The sequence below is a fragment of the Schistocerca serialis genome, chromosome 6 (assembly GCF_023864345.2).
Source record: "Schistocerca serialis cubense isolate TAMUIC-IGC-003099 chromosome 6, iqSchSeri2.2, whole genome shotgun sequence".
Taxonomy (NCBI): Eukaryota; Metazoa; Arthropoda; class Insecta; order Orthoptera; family Acrididae; genus Schistocerca; species Schistocerca serialis.
In genome coordinates, this window is record NC_064643.1 from 315,433,309 (window position 1) to 315,456,899 (window position 23,591).

At 40.9% G+C, this 23,591-nt stretch overlaps 1 protein-coding gene across 1 annotated transcript in view; it reads right to left on the reverse strand.

The window, feature by feature from the left end:
* Positions 1-12,580: 12,580 nt before the first annotated feature.
* Positions 12,581-23,591, reverse strand: part of LOC126484844 (uncharacterized) — a 31,520-nt gene continuing 20,509 nt past the window's right edge. The window contains exon 2 of the mRNA XM_050108440.1: positions 12,581-12,817. Within this exon, the coding sequence (XP_049964397.1) occupies positions 12,581-12,817 (237 nt within the window). The remainder of the gene's footprint in view (positions 12,818-23,591) is intronic.

Sequence of the window (23,591 nt, forward strand, 5' to 3'; positions counted from 1 at the left end):
AATGCAAAAAAAAAGTTAAGAGAATGAGAAACGCAGTTCCTTCCAGTCCAAAACTAGAGGCTGTCTAACGATTTTTAGCTAGTGGCGACAGTTGCCAAGCTCTAGCCATCACGTTTCGAATACCAGTCTTCAACGCTTCAGGTTTCATGCCAGAAGTACTTACAGCTATACCTACAGCGTTAGAAGAATATATGTAAGTAAGATCTCACTAGTTGTTGCTTGCTAACCAGTTAATTTACAGTATATGGTAGAAGAAAATTCGAGAGCAGGCCTGCCTTTTGTATCACGCAATAAACAATTTTGAAAAGAGGAGCACATTCTTAGCAATGCGTTAAAAGTAAATAAATGTAGAAATGTGTCAATATATATTTTGGGGTTTTTGCTCCCAACAACTATGCCAACCATACAAGAGGTGATCAAACAAAATATATAAATTTTATTTAGTGCAGTTTAATATTAAATACTGGATGTAGAACAAAACTTGCTAGTCAGGAAATGATATTTTACTGTAAATACCTCTAAAGAAAGTACCCTTCTGTTACAAATTCGTCATCTGAATCACCGGCGTTGGAGGAGGTTCCGGATAACTTCGGGGTAGCTGATGGTTGTGGGACTTCGAACAATATGAGTCTCTCATCTGTCAACACTAATTGAATATGGTTTTGGGATGTAAGTCTATTTTTCAAGGAAGGGTCTCTCAACTGAGCTACAAAATATTTCCCAAATAAGTCAACCTCGTCGAGCTGAGGTCTGTTTGAAGTTAACGGGCAACTCTCGCATATTTTCTATAACTTTTCAATGTCGCTCTCAACTTTTGCCAACTTGCTTACACGTCTTTATCTTTTAATTATTAAGTTTTTTAATTTTTTTATTGTGTGTTGGAAGAGTAGACAGAAGTAGGGCTTGTGATGAGCACACGATTTTCTGTAAGATGTCAACAGTTTGAAGATTGGACGCGCCGTTTTCGTCATCTGTCCCATCATCTTTAGCACTGGTAGCAGGTGTAATCTGAAACTGAAAGACTACCAATATTTAATCGCTCTCGCAGCTCTCAATGTTTGTATTTATGTGTTTGTACGCACTTGCAAATTTTGCTTTGTAACTGATATTTCTTTATTAGGTTCCACAAACATCGGAGGAAAGGCTGTGAGTGCAAAAAAAATTCGAAATAAAAAAGAATTTTCCTTTATGTTGTGGCGCTATTGACGGAAAGGAGGTCACTACAAAGTCTCCGTCGCTCTGAGTTTTACAACTACAAAGGAGATTACAGCGTTATACTTTTGGCACTGGTAAATATTGACGGTAAGTTTCTATACACAACTGGCAACCAATGGAAGAGCCAATGACGCAATTGTATTCCGGTTGTCCTTAATTTCGTCAGCCCTACATAATAGTACGCTAAATTCTCCTAATGAACACTTCATTTTGGGTGATGATGCGTTCTCTTTGTCACCAAATTTAATGAAGTCCTTTTCCAGGAAATTTGACATTAGGGAACGTGTATTCAGCTACTGTGTTGTTTATCGTGTGCACGCTTAAGATGGAAAACGCGTTTCTTATAATGGCAGCATGACTTAGCATCTTCGGAAAAGAAATCAAAGTTGATTCAGTACAATGTAGATGCTCTCTCCACAACTGATTGCGAACAATGTCAGCAATAACGTAATGTGAAAGACTATGGGTTGACCACTGTAATGGTACTTGAATTACGTAACCATTACGGCAGCTCAACTCAACCTCTCAACACCAGCAATATTCTACTGTGTTTCTGTAAAGTAGTTGACATATTTCTGAGACAACATTCAGATTTGATTTCATTAATGTAGAGGTACTTTGATACATCGATATGTTTATGTTGCAATGATATTATTCTTATGTGTATTCTTTCTTCTGTCACAATGATCTTTGACGTACTTGTAACTCTTGATTTTTGGGCGCGTAAGCAGTTGGTTAGAGTCGGACCTTGAAAAAGTCAAGTCTTGGACGTCATGTTGGAAAGACGCGTATTGTAGTCAGCTTATAAAATGTGAACTTCAACAGTGAGGAAGATGTTTTCAAGTATGTTTTGTATTGTGAAGTGATGTTTTGTGTGTTACGTGATATTGCAGCAAAAGTAATAAAAAGAAGTGTAACTTAAATTCGGAGTGCTGATTACTTTTTTACATCACCATTGTCCTGAAAAAGTGTAATCTTCGAGAATGGTTTGTGAAACACATCTATAAAACTTTTGACTATAGCAGAATAAAACCTAGGCCTCTTTGCATCCGAGCTTGGAATCGTCACCACCTAGATTTTCGACGATTGAGCCATGATTTTACAACGAGACCAGCGTGGGAAACACGAAAAGATGGGTGCCTAGTTTATTCATTATTACATGAAATGACTTTATTAACTGTGCTCTAATGACACCTGCCACATAATATGACTGTTGTTGCGCGAAAATGCAGTATTTAGCAGCGTGAGCAACACCACAATCATTATTAAATTTTTACCTTTGTTGTGGTAGAGTTGTTAGACCACGAAGGCACTGACACCGGAGTTTTTCAGTCTGGTCAGCGGCGTTCCACTGGGACAAAGTACCGTCATTTAAAGGGACTCGCTCGACAAACACATATTCGAAAACTGTATCGGAAACAAGGAAGAAAGTGGCTGAGTACTCCAGTGGCAAAGCAGATCTACTTAGGCTCTACTCAGTTATTTACGAACTCCGTAAAGTAAATTGTTCTGAACATCTTACTAACGTTATTCTTCAGTGAATCACAAAGTTTGCTCAAACGTTAATAGTTAATAAGATCAACAAGATTGCCAAATATTTTGAAACACAATGGGTTGGCAGTCGTAATCGTCTGATACAGCCTACTATCTTATTAATTCACATACTCTGAAGAGTACTTTCTTTTGAAGTAATTGTTATTATCGTTTTCTCCTCATGTTTACAAATATGTCTGTTGCTTTTGTTTCTATTTTAGTGAGTAATAGAAATTATATCTACTAACGTCAAGGAAGGTAACAATTAATTATCTGAATGAGATTTTCACTCTGCAGCGGAGTGTGCGCTGATATGAAACTTCCTGGCAGATTAAAACTGTGTGCCCGACCGAGACTCGAACTCGGGACCTTTGCCTTCCGCGGGCAAGTGCTCTACCATCTGAGATGGTAGATCACCATCTCAGATGGTAGAGCACTTGCCCGCGAAAGGCAAAGGTCCCGAGTTCGAGTCTCGGTCGGGCACACAGTTTTAATCTGCCAGGAAGTTTCAATTAATTATCTATTTACTGATTTATCTGGGCTCGCGGTTTTGATGTGACACACACAGTGACTAAAAACCAAACGTACCAAATTCGATTTTTACCTCCTCGTGATGGCTACATCTTTAAAAAAAAATGGTTCAAATGGCTCTGACCACTATGGGACTTAACATCTGAGGTCATCAGTCCTCTAGAACTTAGAACTACTTCAACCTAACTAACCTGAGGACATCACACACATCCATGCCCGAGGCAGGAATCGAACCTGCTACCGTAGCAGTCGCGCGGTTCCGGATTGAGGCTCCTAGAACGCTCGGCCACCGCGATCGGCGATACATCTCTCAAGAAACTGTCGGTTGCAGTGAACTATGGTAGCTTCGGTACATAGATCTATACATGGCCTTTATCGTCTTTATAACATTTCTCAAAAAACTTAATATGTCGGGAACTGTCACTCCTAATCCCTATAAAAAATTCATTCTTTAATTTCATCATAGAATTTTCCCTCTTCCCTTGTTGGCATAATCACAACGAAGTATTTTCCATAACAGTTCATAATTTACGTGAGTTTATAAAAATATCTATACCTATACCAATACTGTCCGCACTCCATTTTACACAGCAGCTGGATTTGATTGAGCTTCTTCTGATACTGAAGACATTTCGCAAGGAAAGTATAATACGCACAACAGTAGTTCCTCAACAGCATCTAGTGCTCTGCTGGCGACTAGCACCTTTTAAGACACCTCCAGTAATGGGTGCCACTAGATCACGTAACCGTGTTACTGGTCCTTTGACGTCACTAAACTCAAATGTGCTTGAGTTTGCAGGCCGCTAGTAGACAACTGGACGGTGAAGGGGAACAATCGACGGATAATAAAAACGGTCGGTACTGGCTAGTACTACTGCCCAACACTACTGTCCCTGCGTGCAGGGGCTTATACTTCCTTACCATGCCTTACAATGTCACGCATCATGTATGTTATTGTTCTGGGATAATGTCTCCCGAATCTCACTTTTCCTTAAATCCAATAAACACAAGTGACCCCTCCTCCTACCAACCCATGACCCTCCTCTCGGTGTTCATCAAGGTCTTCGATTGCATCATCTCCGAACGCATCCATAAACGCCTGAGTATGCTGCCTATTAACCAGCACGAATCCAGTCCAGCTCCCAGCCATCTGATGATAACCATCTTCTACATCACAACCGTCTCCATTCCCATCACCTTAGAAGACCTGCCATTTTTGCTTCCTATGACCTCAAGAAAACCTATGCCAGAATATGGAATTCTAATTTTCTTTCCGATCTCCAGATATACACATTTCCAAGTAACTACAGCCTGTCTACTCGTATCTAACGCTCATCGTTTGTCACCATTAAAACAACCAATTTCCTTGTTTCTCATTCTGCTGCTTGTTTGCGCCAAGACTCTGTAATGTCTCTCCTCTTCTGCATGTCCTCTGCATCGCTCGCATACCCAAACCAACTCCTCCTGTTCATCTCGCACAGCATCCTAACGATACCACTCCCCTAACACCAGGCATTTGCAGAAATCTCAACGGTCCCTCTAATTCCTTATTACCCAGTTTCTGTCGTAGTGCAACCTCTAGCTCCTCAAGATACACTATGTGATCAAAAGTATCCGGACATCTGGCTAAAAATGATTTACAAGTTCGTGGTGCCCTCAATCGGTAATGCTGGAATTCAGTACTGTGTTGGCCCACCCTTACTCTTGATAACAGCTTCCACACTAGCAGATGTACGTTCAGTCAGGTGCTGGAAGGTTTCTTGGGGAATGGCAGCCCATTCTTCACGGAGTGCTGCACTGAGGAGAGGTATCAATGTCGGTCGGTGAGGCCTGGAACGAAGTCGGCGTTCCAAAACATCCCAAAGGTGTTCTATAGGATTCAGATCAGGACTCTGTGCAGGCCAGTCCATTAAAGAGATGTTATTGTCATGTAAACACTCTGCCACAGGACGTGCTCGATTGTGTTGAAAGATGTCATCGCCATCCCCGAATTGGTCTTCAACAGTGGGAAGCCAGGAGATGCTTAAAACGTCGATGTAAGCCTCTGCTGTGATAGTGTCATGCAAAACAACAAGGGGTGCAAGCCCCCGCCATGAAAAACATAATCACAGCATAACACCACTGCCTCCGAATTTTACTGTTGGCACTACTAATGCTGGCAGATGATGTTCACCGGGCATTCGCCATACCCACACCCTGCCACCAGATTACTACATTGTGTACTATGATTCGTCACTCCACACAACGTTTTTCCGCTGTTGATTCGTCCATTTTTTTTTGCTCCTTACACCAAGCGGGGCGTCTTATCCTCACGATTCCTGTGTGATGTGTGGCTTATGAGCAGCCGCTCGACTACGAAATCCAAGTTTTGTCATCTGCCGCCTAACTGTCGCAGAACTTGCAGTGGATCCTGATGCAGTTTGGAATTCCTATGTGATGGTCTGGATAGATGTCTGCCCATTACACGTTACGATCCTCTTCAACTGTCGGCGGTCTCTGTCAGTGAACAGACGAGGTCGGCCTGTACGCTTTTGTGGTGTATGTGTCCCTTCACGTTTCCATCTATCACATCAGAAACAGTGGACCTAGGGTTGTTTAGGTGTGTGGAAATCTCGCGTACAGACTTACGACACAAGTGACACCCAATCATCTGACCACGTTCGAAGTCCGTGAGTTCCACAGAGGGCCCCATTCTGCTCTCTCAGGATGTCCAATGACTACTGAGGTCGCTGATATGGAGCACCTAGCAGGAGATGGCAGCACAATGCACCTAATATGAAAAACGTATATTTTTAGGGTGTCCGGATACTTTTGATCACAGTGTATATCCTTCGAAAACCCATATAATAACTAAAGGACGAACCAAGCACAACTTCTATCGCCACTATTCGTTCCTCACCATTTACGATACTCTTATCCAATTGACTAATATACTAAAATACCTCAGACTAACCTTTAACTTTGCACTAATAATGACACCTTCTAAACATGAAGCAGAAAATCTGGAATAAACTAAAACTATCGACGAAACCTGGGGATTGTATTCTTGCACAATTCTCCTCCCCCGACTCATCCAATCGTATGCCAATGCCGCAGGGATAGGCTCTACATTCAGTTTCTAATAGTCGTTCCAAATGCTTAAACCCATGCTCTTAGTTTTGCTAGCTGCATCCGCTTCAATTCCCTTATTCGAACGTTTTACTTCCCTCCTGTTCCAAACATCTCATTGTATTCCGGAAACACGAGACCAACAACCTCATCGTTTGTCCTCTTACAGATCCTGGCATGCTGTACATCCTGTCGACGCTACACCTACACAACCACCATTTCTGTTTTCAACATGATTTCCACAGCTTTCTCTCGTCATACAATGAAATTTCGTCCTGACATTTATCGTTCGCATCACACCAACTCACATCTCTCTTTCCTTTTTCGCGCCCTAGTTCCCTACTTTGTCAGCCCATACTTTTGCTGTTTCTCCGTAATCATTTTCAGGTGTACAAGGAAATTAATCTTCTGGGGTCTAATTTGTGCATGTGTCTATGGGAGAAGAGAAAGGGGGAGGATTAATTTAGTGTAATCGTCCATAGTATTGTTTACTTGATTCAATCTTCTCTAAACATAATGCAGCCTGTCAGCAGCAGTTAATAATAAAAATCAACATTATGCCTTTCTCTTTTGTTTGACCTTTTCTGCGCTTGTCCCATTCCTAATCCATTACGTATGGAAACATTTACATACGTTTTTCTAGCATTCAAAGTACCAATTTGCACCTGGTGACAAAAACTGGAATGAATTTTTTTCCCAGCCTAAATCGGTTCCGCATCAACGCATTAGAATATTGACCAAGTTTTATTGGCACATGTCAATTACAGTCTACACTGGATGTCTATGAGTTGCTGCACTTTAATTATAACTACTCAGAACAAGATGGGGTGGATAGTATGAGGAATGAGAAGTCCATTCAAGGTGTTAGATTACATGAATAAAAAAGTACAACACAAGTATGTGCACAGAATATGGTAGACTTTACGGAAAGTAAGCTTAGTGAATAAAAGGATAGTCGCCCGCTTAAAAGAGCTCAGTAATCTCTTTGAAGCGCTGTAGATGATGTAGAAGTGCTACCAAACGATCAAGTGATTTTCCACAACTGACGTAATTCATGAGAGTGACGTGTTATGTATATGGCAATCGATTGTATAGAATCAGTGCACTAAAACTATTAATTGTGGAGACGTGACAGAATGAAGCTGTCGTGTTTGGACGTGTCCATGACCACACCGTTAATTAATTTGCCCGTTTTCTGATTATTCAGCGTGGTCCAGCGTGTCTGCAAGGCGTAATGTACCACCTGCGGCACTGTAATGCCTCATAGGAAAAGTGGCCGAAAAGTGTATTCTAACCGATAGGGACCGGAAAGAAGTGTCACACCTTGTAAATGATCATCAGTTTTATACCTGACAGGAATTCCTGCGCTTATTGAATGTAGGTCCATCTCAACCATCCCCGAAAGAACGTTACGAAGAGAACTGCATGCAGTGGACATTTGGAGTTGGGTACCTCGCAAAAGGCCATTTCTGACTGCTGCGCATGAAGATGCAATTCTTCACTGAGCCATACAGAACAAAAACTCGACAGTGGATGACTGTAGGCCGTTTATCTACATCTGTATTCTGTAAAGCACCGTGAGGTGCATGGCACAGGATACGTCCCATTGTACCACTTATTAGGGTTTCATCCTGTTCCATTTACGTATGGAGCGTGGGAAGAGTGATTCTTTGACTGTCTCTGTGCGTGCAGTAATTAATCTAATCTCATCCTCACGATTCCTGTGTGAGCGATACGTAGGGGGTTTTAGTACATCCCTAGAGTAATTTTTTAAAGCCGTTTCTTGAAACTTTGTTAATAGACTTTCTCGTGATAATTTACGTCTGCATCAAGAGTCGTGATGACTGGGTGTTGTGTGATGTCCTTAGGTTAGTTAGGTTTAAGTAGTTCTAAGTTCTAGGGGACTGATGACCATAGATGTTAAGTCCCATAGTGCTCAGAGCCATTTGAACCATTTTTTCTTCAAGAGTCTGCCATTTCAGTTCCTTCAGTATCTCTGTGACACTCTCGAACGGATTAAACAAACATGTGATCATTCGTGCTGCCCTTCTCTGTATACGTTCAAGATCCCCTGTTAGTCCTAATTGGTATGGGTCCCACACACTTCAGCAATATTCTAGAATGGGTCACTCGAGTGATTTGTAATCAATTCCTTTTGCAGAAAGACTGCACTTCCGCAGTATTCTACCAATAAACCGAAACCTAACGTCTGCTTTACCCACAACTGAACCCACGTTATCATTCCATTTCACACCCCTACAGAATGTTACACCCAGATATTTTTATGAGACAGCTGATTCCAACAGTGACTCATTGATATTATAGTCATAGAATACTACGTTTTTTCGTTTTGTGAACTGAAAAATTTTACATTCCTGAACATTTAGAGCATGCTGCCAATCTCTGCACCATGTTGAAATCTTCTCAAGATCTGATGAATATTTATGCAGATTCTCTCAGATACTACTTCATTATAAATAACTGCTTCATCTGCAAAAAGCCTAACTTTACTGTTAATATTGTCTGCAAGGTCATTAAAATACAACATGAACTGCAAGGGTCCCAACATACTTCCCTGGGGCACATCCAAAGTTACGTCTACATCTGATGGTGACTCTTCAGCAGCACGGGATTAGCCGAGCGGTTTAAGGCGCTGCAGTCACGGACTGTGCGGCTGGTCCCGGCGGAGGTTCGAGTCCTCCCTCGGGCATGGATGGGTGTGTGTGTTTGTCCTTAGGATAATTTAGGTTAAGTAGTGTGTGTAAGCTTAGGGACTGATGACCTTAGCAGTTAAGTCCCATAAGATTTCACACACATATGAACATTTTTTTGTGACTCTTCATCCAAGATAACATACTTTGTTCTCTCTACCAAAAAGTCCTCAACCCAGTCACAAATTTCACTTGACGCCCCCTATTTACAGTGTGTGTATACCAAGAAGGTTCCCTCCAATTATGAACTGTTCTACTGGATGCATATCTACCTAGTGCGTCGTCAACTATTCTTTTAAATTGAGATAGGATTCCTCTACATGCTCCTAACCTGTGCTGAAAGTTTCAAGTTCCTCATCGAGATATGACTAGAGACCGGTTTATGTGCATTTGCATATTTGACTCCTTTTTCACCTGTTATTGCATATTTTAACTAAAACCTAGTGACGATGCATATTTTCGCTCTATGCTTACAACATTTTTAAAGCTGAGACAGCCGGCCGCTGTGACCGAGCTGTTCTAGGCTCTTCAGTCCGGAACCGCGCTGCTGCTACGGTCGCAGGTTCGAATCCTGCTTCCGGCATGGATGTGTGTGATGTCCTTAGGTTAGTTAGGCTTAAGTAGCTCTAAGTCTAGGGGACTGATGACATCAGATGTTAAGTCCCATAGTGCTTAGAGCCATTTGAACCATTTTGAACCAAAGTTTAGACGGGCGGTCTCTAGTTCGATCTAGTTTTGATGTCTCACAGATTGACCGCGACCTAGAATTGCGTGCAGTCGCTAACCGAGAAGCCACTGCCTAGCGAAATCTTTACAAAAGTGAACAGGAACAGGCAGACAAAGTCAATGCTTCTGCGCCCGCGCCCCCGGTTAATCCCCTCCGCTGTCATACCGTACGCGTCGGCAACAATTAAACTATACAAGCATTTAGTCACACCTCCATCGTTTCAGCTTAGCTTTCTATTTACTTGAACGCAGTTGAACGTGTTTACGACGTGTTGTGTGTAAGGTATTGTGCGCATGCCGCCCGAAAAAAGAAATGTCTTCTCGTGGATAGCTGACCATCCTGGAACATTTACATACGACGGAATTGTTTTGAATCGTCAAGTTTGCGAGAAAAACTTTGGTGCAAAAGAAAGTTTCAAACAGACCAGCATGTCAAGACAGATCTTCATATCGCAGGAATGCAGGAGAAAGGACTACGACAACAACTTCTGACAACAACAAGTTGCGGTAGCAGGGATTTGTCCAAGGGTAACCAAAAAAGTCGGTTAACATGGATCCATGTGAAACATTCTTTGCAAGCAGTATTCCTCTTCACAAACTTACAAACCTATCATCAAAGGCTTCCTACGCCAATATTGCTTAAATCGAAATATACCAGATGAATCAACATTCCTTAAAAATTACCTACCGACAATCACGTAAATGTTCTGGAAGAAATACGCAGCATTATCTGGATTTCAGTTGATGAAACTACAAACACTTGTGACCGTTACATTGTAGATTTAATTGTTGGTGCTTTAAAAGAAGAGCTTTCTTCTTCCTACTTAGCGGCCTGCAAAGAACTTCAAAAAGTTAACCATTCTGCGATCGCCAGATTTGTAAGTGAGGATATTAGAAAAATATTTCCAGACTCTTCTGCAAATGAAACGGTGTTTGTGTTTATTTCAGTTGCTGCTCCCTACATGATCAAAGCAGGAAAAGCCATCCAAGTAAGCTATTTTATCCCAATTTGATTCACGTGACGTGCTTTGCTGATGGAGTACATTGCCTTGCTGAAGAAGTACATTCCATGTTTGTGACTATAAATATACTGATTTCATCCACAAAAAAGTGTTTCTAAACACTCCTGCTCGCATCAAGACTGTTGACAAATCATCAAATGCCGTTTTAGAAAGGAATCATTTATCAAGCAGCACACAGTACGACAATATGATACGAAACACCAACTGCACATTTCTAAACATAGCCAGAGATCATCACAACTACTCCAAAATGAACCAAAGAACTTATGAGACATGTGACAACTTTCAATGAAATGAAATGAAATGTCGTGTGGCTAGGGCCTCCCGTCGGGTAGACCGTTCGCCTGGTGCAGGTCTTTTGAGTTGACGCCACTTCGGCGACCTGCTCGTCGATGGGGATGAAATGATGATGATTAGGACAACACAACACCCAGTCCCTGAGCGGAGAAAATCTCCGACCCAGCCGGGAATCGAACCCGGGCCCTTAGGATTGACAGTCTATCACGCTGACCATTCAGCTACCAGGGGCGGACAACTTTCAATGAATATGAACGATACATACATATACATATATATAACAACATTGAAACATTAATACTTTCACACTGCCCCGCAATGTTTTATATATATGATGAAATAGACACTACACCAACTAGTTACTTCATCATTTGTAACTTTGTGAATGGTACCCCTTTGTCAGAATGTCTGCTGCCTGTCCACCAGTTGGTATGTAATTTACTTCAATCTTACTCCCGAAGCAACATCAACAGCATATGATAAATTTGGTCTTGTGCTTTGTATTAAATATATCAAACTTCCAACCATTTCTCGATACAGTCCAGTATTATTAAAAGGTGACCCACCTGATGTCCATCCTGGTTCAATGGGTAAAGACAGTGGTTTTGATCCATCATATCGTATTCCTCTAAAATCATCTTCACAGATGCAGACTGATTTATTTGAATACAGTTGCCAAACCTCTTGATTTGTAAACCCAAGAAGTAATCAACTTTTTCTACACTGATTTGTAAATGTTTCCCCAACTGTTCAGTGAACTTAGCTGTGGCATCTGTAGAGCCCATAGCCAATCCATCATCAACATAAAACAATAATACCAGGTTTTCACCATAAAACATACATGGATCCGAACTGCTCTCTTGTAAGTTACATTCAGTAAGGAATCCAGCAAGACATTCATACCAGCATTTTGAGGCTTGCTTCAAACCATATAGACTCTTCAGTTACTTACACATCCTGTACTATCATCAAATCCCTCTGGTTGAGTAATGTAGATTTCTTCCTTCAAAATACCATTGAGAAATGCTGTCCTCGCATTAAATTGCCTTCTAGACCAATCATGTTGAATTGCAACATTCAAACGGCATGTCATTGTCTCAAATCTTGCAACAGGGCTAAATGTGTCAACATAATCTACTCCAAACCGTTGAGTATATCCTCTTGCCACCAGTTGAACCTTATTTGAGCAACATCATTATTTGCATTTAATTTTGTAGCAAAGACCCATTGATTTCCAATCACATTGTTTGGTTTAATTTTGTAAACTAATTCCCACGTTCCATTTTTCTTTAGAACATCCATCTCTTCCTCCATTGCATTCTTCCATACTTCGAATTCTCTGACTGCAATGCTTCCTGGTGTCTAACAAGGAAACATCATTCTTGGTTGATGAACTGAATCTTCACAGTAACAAGTTGGTTTCTTCCAATTTCGCCGTTAACGTAAATTGTGGCTTCCTCTTTCCTCATTTCTTGCTTCCAAGCTACTTCCAACTTCTCCCTCAGTGTCATATGACTGGTTGTTAACACTTTCATCACTTGTAGCAACATCTTGGTTCATGTAATCCTCTTCAAAATCCATATTTTCATGCTCAGTCTCTAAAATATCTGCATTCTTATGTATAGCTGACATTTCAACAACCCTTTTAGACTTTTGAGTGCCGATAAGAGGTTTCTGTAATGGTTTGCAATTGAACTTTACACCTCTGCAAACACACACGCACCTTTTTTCAGGAAAATAAACAGGGTATCCACAATCATCATAACCAACCACACATCCTTTTGAAGATTTAGCATCAAACTAATTCCGTTTCTGTGTAGGAATCCCAGCATAGCATTCGGTTCCAAATATCACCTAATTGTCTAAACGACCTTGTTTCTTCATAAATATTTCAATTGGAGTTTTACCTTTAATTTTTGTGGTACCTGTCCGATACAAAGTGTACGTTGCAGCCAGAACAGCTTCACCCCACAATGCTTTTGGCAGATGTTCAGCAGAGCAAAGCCAGGAACATGCCATCTCACACAGGATTCTATTTTACCGTTCAGAAATTCCATTCTGTTGAGGTCTATATGGTGCTGTGATTGAATGTTTCAGTCAAACTGAGCCAGCAAATTTTTGCACATCTTTATTGTGGAACTCCTTGCCTCCAGCTCTTTCACAGTAACATCAGACTGAGTCCTTATCATTTTAATGAACAGTGGCAACTTTTCTTTAATTTCATTTTGTGCCGCAAAAGGTATGTTACTCTAAAACTGGAAAAATCATCCTTAAAAACAGCAAAATTTCGATGACCCTGCAGATTATTTTATTCCATCAGACCACAAACATCTGCACACACTAACTCTCCAGGTTTAGTGGGTTTCTGCAGTCTTTCAACAAATGGCATCTGGTGATTTTTACCATAGACACACCATGCACAAAAACTGTTATCAGTTGTTGTCTCTATACCATGATCCTTCAAAAATTGGTGCACACAGCGTTTATTCTGATGACCTATTTTTTAATGCCAGCTCTGTAAAGTGTCATCAGTTTCAGTAACAACACAAGACTTTTCTTGACAAACAACTTCCACAGCCAAACGATAAAGCTCATTTTCACACCAGGCTGTGGCAATAGCAATACCAATATTGTTTTAGAAAAATACCACTGATTTGTCATCATTTTCCACTATTTGTTTTATTCCCTTGCAAAACCAAACATCTTCAAAACATCGTCCTGTCCATGTCTGTCCATTGAACATCTATACATCAATTTGCCCTATACCAAATGCTTCAATATGTACACCATTCTTGGCACTATCCATCTTCCTCGGAGTTTCAAATTGTTCATATGTAGTGTATCAATCACGCCGATTTGTTATGTGATGCGTTGCACCGCTGTACCACTCATCACAGTCCAGTGCATCTACTGAAAAGCTGTTGTATCTCAGCACTGATACTGTTTCCACCGATTTTGAAGTATCTGTGTAGCTCCAGCTTCTTGAATTATCCACTGATGTTACATTAGTTAACAACATAGCACAATCTTCTCCAACGCTGTCTTACACCGTTTTGGTAAGTGACCTACTTTACCATACGAAAAGCATTTTCTGTCTTCATTCCTTTTATAATGAAGCGTTCTTAATGAATCTGCTTCAGACGAGGTTTGTTTGCGCTTCTGTTGTGGTTTGTTAGTCTTCATTTTCGCCATCAGTACTGTAGCAACACTTTCGTCATCACGATCTGTTATTCTTAGTTCATAATTCAAACACCGTTTTTGCAATTTATTCCATGTCTTATCTTCAGTAGGTGGATTATGCCACGTAATATAAATGTAATCGAACTCTTTTGGAAAAGTTTCCAAAAATCGTGCACAAAGGTCACCATCGTCAATAGGCATCTCCAACAACGAAAACTAAGTTTGTAAATCAAATTTGGCTAGATGACCTTGTATACCTCCGGATGCCTCCCACACAATGTTATGGAGTTTATGTCTAAGCAGATCAATGATTTAACGTTTTCATCTGAGTGCACATTATAGATCTTGTGTAGCTTATCCCAAACCTCTTTAGCAGTCTTGCATTCTCCAACACGAAGTAAAGGCTTGGTATCAAGTGACAGAATTAGTCTTTTCCTTGTTTTTGTATTAGCCTTTGTCCATTTTGCAAGTTCGGTTTCGCAACTCTGTCCGCTTCCTTTTGGCCTAATCAGTTCACCACTTACGACACAAAAGATTTTGACACACTCTAAAATAGTTCTCATAATAATTCTCCAGCTCCCCCAGTTTTCTGCGCCGGTGAGTTTATCTAGTTGTTGTCTTTCATCGGCCATTGTCTCGTCTTTACACTGCTGTATCGTCGAGTAATTCTTTTCCGAAATCGGCACAACTGTCGCACTTCATACAAACTTATCAACCGCGCACATTTGGTACCATGTTGACAAATCAAAAATGCCGTTTTAGAAAGGAATCATTTATTAAGCATCACACAGTACGACAATATGATACGAAACACCAACTGCATATTTCAAAACATAGCCAGAGATCATCACAACTACTACAAAATCAACCAAAGAATATATGAGATATGTGACAGACAACCTTCAAAGAATTATATATATATATATATATATATATATATATATATATATATATATATATATATATATATATATATATATATATTGAAACATTAATACTTTCACAAAGACCCACAAAGAAAAACTACCAATTGTGACTTTACCTCAAGAACCAGTGGTAACCCGTTGGGGTACGTGGGTCAAAGCTATGCTGTTTTACAGTGAACAAAAATGGTTCAAATGGCTCTGAGCAATGGGGCTTAACTGCTGAGGTCATCAGTCCCCTAGAACTTAGTACTACTTAAACCTAACTAACCTAAGGACATCACACACATCCATGCCCGAGGTAGGATTCGAACCTGCGAGCGTAGCGGTCGCGCGTTTCCACACTGTAGCGCCTAGAACCGCTCGGTCACCCTGGCCGGCTACAATGAATATTTCGAGGCCATTAGAAGCCTAGTAAATGACTTCGATAATGCAGAGGCTTTGGCAGTTTGCGAGTGCAAGGAAGCTTTTAATGATTTCGGTATTAAAAAAGACTTTGCTGTGATTAGCACTCATTTTTCCTATAAACCTGCAAGGATTAAAAAGCTTGAAACTCAAGGCTTGATGTTGCAAGAATCTATTCAATTAATGAATAAAATTATTCTATTGAACTTCTCATTGCCAGAAGTATTCCCAAGAAAACTTAAAGAAAAGTTTGAAAGCATTTTAAACATTAACCCAGGCTTTGACCCCTTGTGCAAAATTTATAGTTTTATTAATGGGACAGGTGAACTTTTACCTGAAATAATTAGTGCTAACATACTGTAGCATTCAAATTCAAATACTGTCCAGTTATCTCAGTTGATGTAGAACGGTCCTTTTCTACTTACAAAAATGTTCTGAGTGATCGATGACACAATCTTACTACCGAACATTTGGAACAGTACTTGTTCATTTATGTTTACAACACTAGAAAAATGTAAAATAAATTGTAAATGATGCTGTGATCCATAAATAATGCCTTTGTCCAATAGTATTAATTAAAAGTTAATGCTTTTCAAATAAAATCATGAATGTATGTTGTTTTTAAATAAAATATTTCGGAGTTCTTGAGCGTGCCGATTGTTTCACTGCGACTCACTCGTATCGCATCTGCTTGTTACCGACAACAATAGCAAAGAAGTAACAATTCTCAAAACACGGTATGCGTCCCCATTTTGCAAATTTTTAGAAAATAATCCCAAAAAGGCCCCCATCCTAACCTCGACCAGAAAGTATTCAGATAACGATACCGGCGTTGTAAATGTACATATTTCTAGCGTGGGTGGCCCACTTCCTCGTAATTGATATGCACAGTTTCGACTTTGAGATATAATGCATACAGTAACTACCATGCTTTTTTATTATTTGATCTTGAATATCTCAACACTTTTCATGCATTTTCAGGCATATTTTAAGGTTTTTATGATGCATATAATCCGGTCTCTAGATATGACATACTGATTTTTTATCTAGTTTACTGAACATATATATCTTTCTGCTTGTTTTAGTTGTTCCTTTGTGCTTTGGTAATCATGGTTGGCACAACCGCATCATGCTCACTGATACCAGTTTCGATGTGGACATGCTCAAAGAGGTCAGGTCTATTTGTTGCTATTGGATCCAATTTACCACCATCGTGAGTAAGGTTCCTAGTTATCTGTTCTGGGTAATTATCAGAGAAGGCATTTAGTAATGTTTCACACGATATCTTGTCACGCCCACCACTAACAAAACCGTAATTTTCCCAATTAATTGTTGCATAATTGAAGTCTCCACCAGTGATTACAGTACGACTGGGAAACTTACACATAAGTGTGCTGAGGTTTTCTCGAAGTTATAGGTTACATCAGGAGATGAGTCTGGTGGACGATAAAGGATCCTGTGGACTCTTCCGTCTTCCAAAAGGACAACAGTTGTATTCACAGGGCTGTAAACATACATTCTTTGTTTGATGAACAGATAGGCACCCTACTGCAACTTGAAGTCCCGCTAAATAACCCTATTTTAATACATAGATACTGTGTTAGACTATTTGTAGCAGCAGGTGAAATGTAGCAATTAACATCCTACGAAATATCATCTTCAATGAGTCGCTTCAGCTGGATGTGGCGTACCTGTAAAGACTTGCTGATTCTTCTCCTCGACGAACTGAGGCCATTACGGAGGCTAGAAGTGTTGTTACAGATATTAGCGAGATGTTCTTGAGGGTGACTCATTTTTTGTCCCATGTGCTTATTAGAGTGATTCAGATGATAGCTCCCCTCTTGCGCTTCCCCTAATCCCTTAACCTTCTTCACTGATATCTCACATTGCCTAGCACACACTATTAACCCATTTTGGAGTTTTCGTCTTTTTTTCTGCATTGAATACTTGTAACATTTACAGCAGTGGGTAAATAATTTCTTAGTTACACTTTTTTAGGTATAGTGCTGTTCTATGTCTTCTCATTTTATTTGCATCAGCTGTACGGTTCTGTAAATTTAATTCTGCTTATTTAGGATGTTTTCCGATATTGTTAGGGTTGAATTGTTAAAGAGCACCTCTGCGAGGCATACAAAACCTTTCAAATCTTTTTGCTAACATGCTATTGTCTATGAAGACATAATCAGCCATTGTGTAATGGTCATGTAAGCCGAGAAGCTGTTAGCCAGAAAAATTTTACTTGCATGTTTGTAAAAGAAGACGTATACAGGTATATTGTACTTAAGACAGCTTACCTAAAAACTTGTTTCAGATATATAAAATGCACCATTCGAGCAAAACAATCTTCTACGCCACGTACCAATTTCATTTTACAACGAAACGGGCAAAATTTACAACAGTGGTTTGATAATGCTCGGCATGGCACAAAAAATGTGTTGTCTTTAGCAACGTTTCGGGCAGTTAGTGCTCCGCCCCTGGCGATGTGTTTTTCTTCGGCTTAAGCTTGGCAGACAGACGACTAACGGAATGCTACTTTCCCGCACATGCTACGGTAATTCCGCATTGATCAATGACCCAATGTCCATGAGCAACGGAAGCAGTTCCGCTACGAAATCACTTCACTGTTTCTCAGAGACACACCGGTAACAACCTCTATATATCTCCACTACGACGCCATTTTTCTCATGTCCTGCGACGAGTTGACTTTCGAGATAAAATGAGACTTAAAAAAAGGATGTTTGTCTTCCTCTTTTTCCTCGTTTTTGCCGAAATTTGGTTTATACACTCACACACAGAAAAAATTAAGCTTTCTGAACGTTTAATGTTTTTCTTGTGTTTGTATGTCACGAGTCTTCACATAGACAACATTTGACTCTGATGTGGAAAGAAACAGTTTCTTTACTATACTGATAAATTCTCCCATCGCTTCTCGGAGAAACAAGTTCGTAGAGAAATGTAGGAATCATATTTATGTGAATGCTGCTCTGTATGAAATTCACAACTCTTTAGTAAGTTATCTTCACAAGTTACAATATTATTTCCTTTACTGACTGTAAATAGTTAACCCTATTCCTCGGTTAGCTAGCCCTGGATTTACCATCCCGAATCGTACAACCTGTCCTATAGACATAGAGTGTTGGCGGACACTTAGGATTAATATAACGAGAAGCATAAGAAGTTCACGTTAACCTGCGGTGGTGTCGCTCTGGATCAGCCGCTGTCAATTACACTGGCATGCATAACAAGCAGAATGAATAACAGTAAAATGGGCATTGGTCAACTAATTGAATTAACTCTTCTAAGCATGAAGTATAGGCTGGTAAACGTGGCGTGGATAACCCCAACATTTCATAAACGGCTCGAGATATCGAAACAATATTGCTACAACAATAGTAGCTACCTGATTATTTTTTCCTATAGTTCACATTTGTACGTGTATCTCTTTTTATCTGAAGAGGTAATGAGCAGTTGGTTTTTTCATGTGGAACAAAGAGCTTCATCAACAACATCCATGGCGTGTGAAATGAGATATTGTACAGAAAAATAAAACATTTCAAAGGTTTCTTACTGATTTGGAATTGGACGTAATGCCCTTAAAGCCAGTTAGATTATTTACAACCGTTATTATTATTATTATTGTTATTATTAGTACATAGAATATTCACACACACACACACACACACACACACACACACACACACACACACAGCCGGCCGTGGTGGCCGAGCGGTTCTAGGCGCTTCAGTCCGGAACCGCGCGATTGCAACGGTCGCAGGTTCGAATCCTGCCTCGGGCATGGATGTGTGTGATGTCGTTAGGTTAGTTAGGTTTAAGTAGTTCTAAGTTCTAGGGGACTGATGACCTCAGATGTTAAGTGGCTTAGTGCTCAGAGCCATTAGCGATTAGAACACACACACACACACACACGCGCATGCACACACACACATATTCACACACACACACACACAAACGCATACTCACTCTCATACACTACTGGCCATTAAAATTGCTACGCCAAGAAGAAATGCAGATGATAAACGGGTATTCATTGGACAAATATATTATGTTAGAACTGACATGTGATTATATTTTCACGCAATTTGGGTGCATAGATAAATCAGTACCCAGAACAACCACCTCTGGCCGTAATAACGGCCTTGATAGGCCTGGGCTTTGAGTCAAACAGAGCTTGAATGGCGTGTACAGGTACAGCTAGCTGCCCATGCAGCTTCAACACGATACCACAGCTCATCAAGAGTAGTGACTGGCGTATTGTGACGAGCCAGTTGCTCGGCCACCATTGACCAGACGTTTTCAATTGGTGAGAGATCTGGAGAATGTGCTGGACAGGGCAGCAGTCGAACATTTTATGTATCCAAAAAGGCCCATACAGGACCTGCAACATGCGGTCGTGCCTTATCCTGCTGAAATGTAGGGTTTCGCTGGGATCGAATGAAGGGTAGAGCCACGGGTCGTAAGATATCTGATATGTAACGTCCACAGTTCAAAGTGCCGTCAATGCGAACAAGAGGTGACCGAGACGTGTAACCAATGGCACCCCATAACCATCACACCGGGTGATACGCCAGTATGGTGATGACGAATACACGCTTCCAATGTGCGTTCACCGCGATATCGCCAAACACGGATGCGACCATCATGATGCTGTAAAGAGAACCTGGATTCATCCGAAAAAATGACGCTTTGCCATTCGTGCACCCAGGTTCGTCGTTGAGTACACCATCGCAGGCGCTCCTGACTGTGATGCAGCGTCAAGGGTAACCGCAGCCATGGTCTCCGAGCTGATAGTCCATGCTGCTGCAAACTTCGTTGAACTGTTTGTGCAGATGGTTGTTGTCTTGCAAACGTCCCCATCTGTTGACTCAGGGATCAAGACGTGTCTGCACGATCCGTTACAGCCATGGGGATAAGATGCCTGTCATTTCGACTGCTAGTGATACGATGCCGTTGGGATCCAGCACGGCGTTCCGTATTACCCTCCTGAACCCACCGATTCCATATTCTGCTAACAGTCATTGGATCTCGACCAACGCGAGCAGCAATGTCGCGATACGATAAAGCGCAATCGCGATAGGCTTCAATCCGACCTTTATCAAAGTCGGAAACGTGATGGTACGCATTTCTCTCCCTTACACAAGGCATCACAACAACGTTTCAACAGACAACGCCAGTCAACTGCTGTTTGTGTATGAGAAATCGGTTAAAAACGTTCCTCATGTCAGCACGTTGTAGGTGTCGTCACCGGCGCCAACCTTGTGCGAATGCTCTGAAAAGCTAATCATTTGCATATCACAGCATGTTCTTCCTGTCGGTTAAATTTCCCCTCTGTAGCGCGTCGTCTTCGTGGTGTAGCAATTTTAATGGCCAGTAGTGTACATTTGCTGATATTCCCTGTATATTCCATGACACCATACTTTACGTTGCAGTAGACTTAAGTAACTTTAAATGGTTTCATTATTTTATAAGATATACGAGGTGCGTTTGACAAGCAATGTGACTGGCGACACTGTACATGAACCTGGGTTTGAACTGGGGCCCTAAGGTGTGGAGTCTACTGCTCTAGCCATTAGACCACTTCACTTTTTATGTCAATGTTGACGAAACCAGTACTGTGGCGTGTAAAAAGTTACAATGGGTTTATGGCGCTCATTCTCTATCGAGGGCACGTGTATTTAGACAGCACAAGTTCACTTAAGCATACCGAGAAGAAATGAAAGAGAGACCTCCTGCACAATGACCAACTTCAAGAATGGATGACAGTGTGGAAAGAGTGAAGAGCCTGGGAGGTCAGAAAAATTTGTAAATAGTTAGCTAAATTTGAGCTTTCTTAGCGCCCATTGATTTTTAGTATAAGACTTGTACATGAGAAAATAGTGCACAAAGTTGCTTCCAAGAAACCTCATGACTGAGCAGACGAACTATTAGGAGAACGTGTTTTGATCTTTTGGAGTGATTCATAATTAGGCAGTGTTATTATTGCAGGAGACAAATTACGGACTTTCGAATAGGATACCGAGACAAAAAGACGAAGTTGGGAGTGGAACACTGTAAAATGTCACTGTCTGAAGAAAGCTAGAATAAAAGATAAAAGCACAAATGTGTGCTGCAAGCCCATGATCTATTGCCTCGACTGCTGGTAGAGTGCAGTCCTCCTATCTGCCACGACACTAAGACAGTGGATACTCATTTTGACAGCAGGCTGAGTAGAAAATGGCTCTGAGCACTATGGGACTTAACATCTATGGGCATCAGTCCCCTAGAACTTAGAACTACTTAAACCTAACTAACCTAAGGACATCACACAACACCCAGTCATCACGAGGCAGAGAAAATCCCTGACACCGCCGGGAATCGAACCTGGGAACCCGGGCGCGGGAAGCGAGAACGCTACCGCACGACCACGAGCTGTGGACAGGCTGAGTGGAACTGCGCCCATCCTAGAGGAACTAAAATGAGGAAAAATCCCTGCCCCTACCCTGGGTTTGAACTGGGGCCCTAAGGTGTGGAGTCTACTGCTCCAGCCACTAGACCACCATAGCCTTAAGCTGGCATAAGCAAATCCAAAATCAAACCAATGCTTATTTGCTTTTTCTGGTAGCCGGAGGATCGTTCACACTGAATTTAGTCCTCCAAAACTAAATGTAAATAAAACTTTTAATCAGGAAGTCCTTGAAACGCTCAACAAAAACATAGCATGTGTCCAACCTGGTACTGCATGCATTTTGATGCTGCACCATAGCAATGAGCCGCATCTGATATTACTCACAATTAGTTAATTTTTGATAAGATATAGCATTCCTCAGATAACTAATTACCAGATCTCAGTCTTCTTCTTTTTTTTATTACTCCATCTCAAAAACCTCTCGAAAGGGCGTCGCTTCACTATGTTGGATAATGCCCAAAAGATCATAACCGATGAGTTGAAAGGCATTCCAGTACAAGCTTTGCAGAACTGCTACAAAGACTGAAAACAATGTCTCTGTCGCTGCATCATTCCGATAACTTACTTATTAAAATGAAACAGCTGAATTTCTCCAACAATGTCATACTGTGGCTCTACAGCTATCCTGGGAACACATGTCAATGGGTCATCCGTGGGTTGGAGAAGCCGTGATGGAAAAATGTTCTTCGTCCACTGCTTCTATATAAACGACATTTCATCTGAGCTTCATTCTCGTAAATACCATTTGTATGCTGACAATATCCAAATGTGCCTAAGTGCCAGCTCTGCAAACATCGCTGCTGCTGTACCACAATGGCACAAAACCTGGGGGTTAAATTAAACCCTAAGAAGTGACAAGTCATCCTCATCTCACACCGAAAGTAGATCAGTGGATATTTTCGTGAAAATGCGTTTCATTGGTATCCACTTATTTTTTCAAAAACCAGTATGAGGCCTTGGCATCTCAATCTGGAAGAGCAAACTGTTGCTGCATGCAGGAAACCTCTCTCCAGCCCACATGGAATCCAAAAATTTTAAAAAAATATTTGCGCCTCAAATTTAACCAAAATTAGTCCAGTCTCCAGTCTGGCCAAATCCTTACTTCTGTGATGTGCAAGGGCTATTTGGAAAGTAAGAAACTATCAGTTGCAAGATGGAAACCACTGTGAAAATCACAACTGTTTTATTTGGAACAGCTAGCTACAAATTCCAGCTACTTCTTTATATAGTCGCCACTCGGATTTAGATTTCTGTCATAGCATTGTACCAAGTTTCCAATACCTTCATCTTAGAAGGCAGCCTCGAGTGCTTTCTGACAATTTTCTGCGCTGGATTGCAGCTCACTGTCTGTGTCAAAATGTTGTCTTCATAGCCAGCAGTTCCTTTGAGCAGAGATGAAAATAAGTGGGAGCCAAGTTCAGGCTTTATGGTGGGTGATCAAATACTACCCGTCGAAAACGCTGCAGGAGTGTCCTCA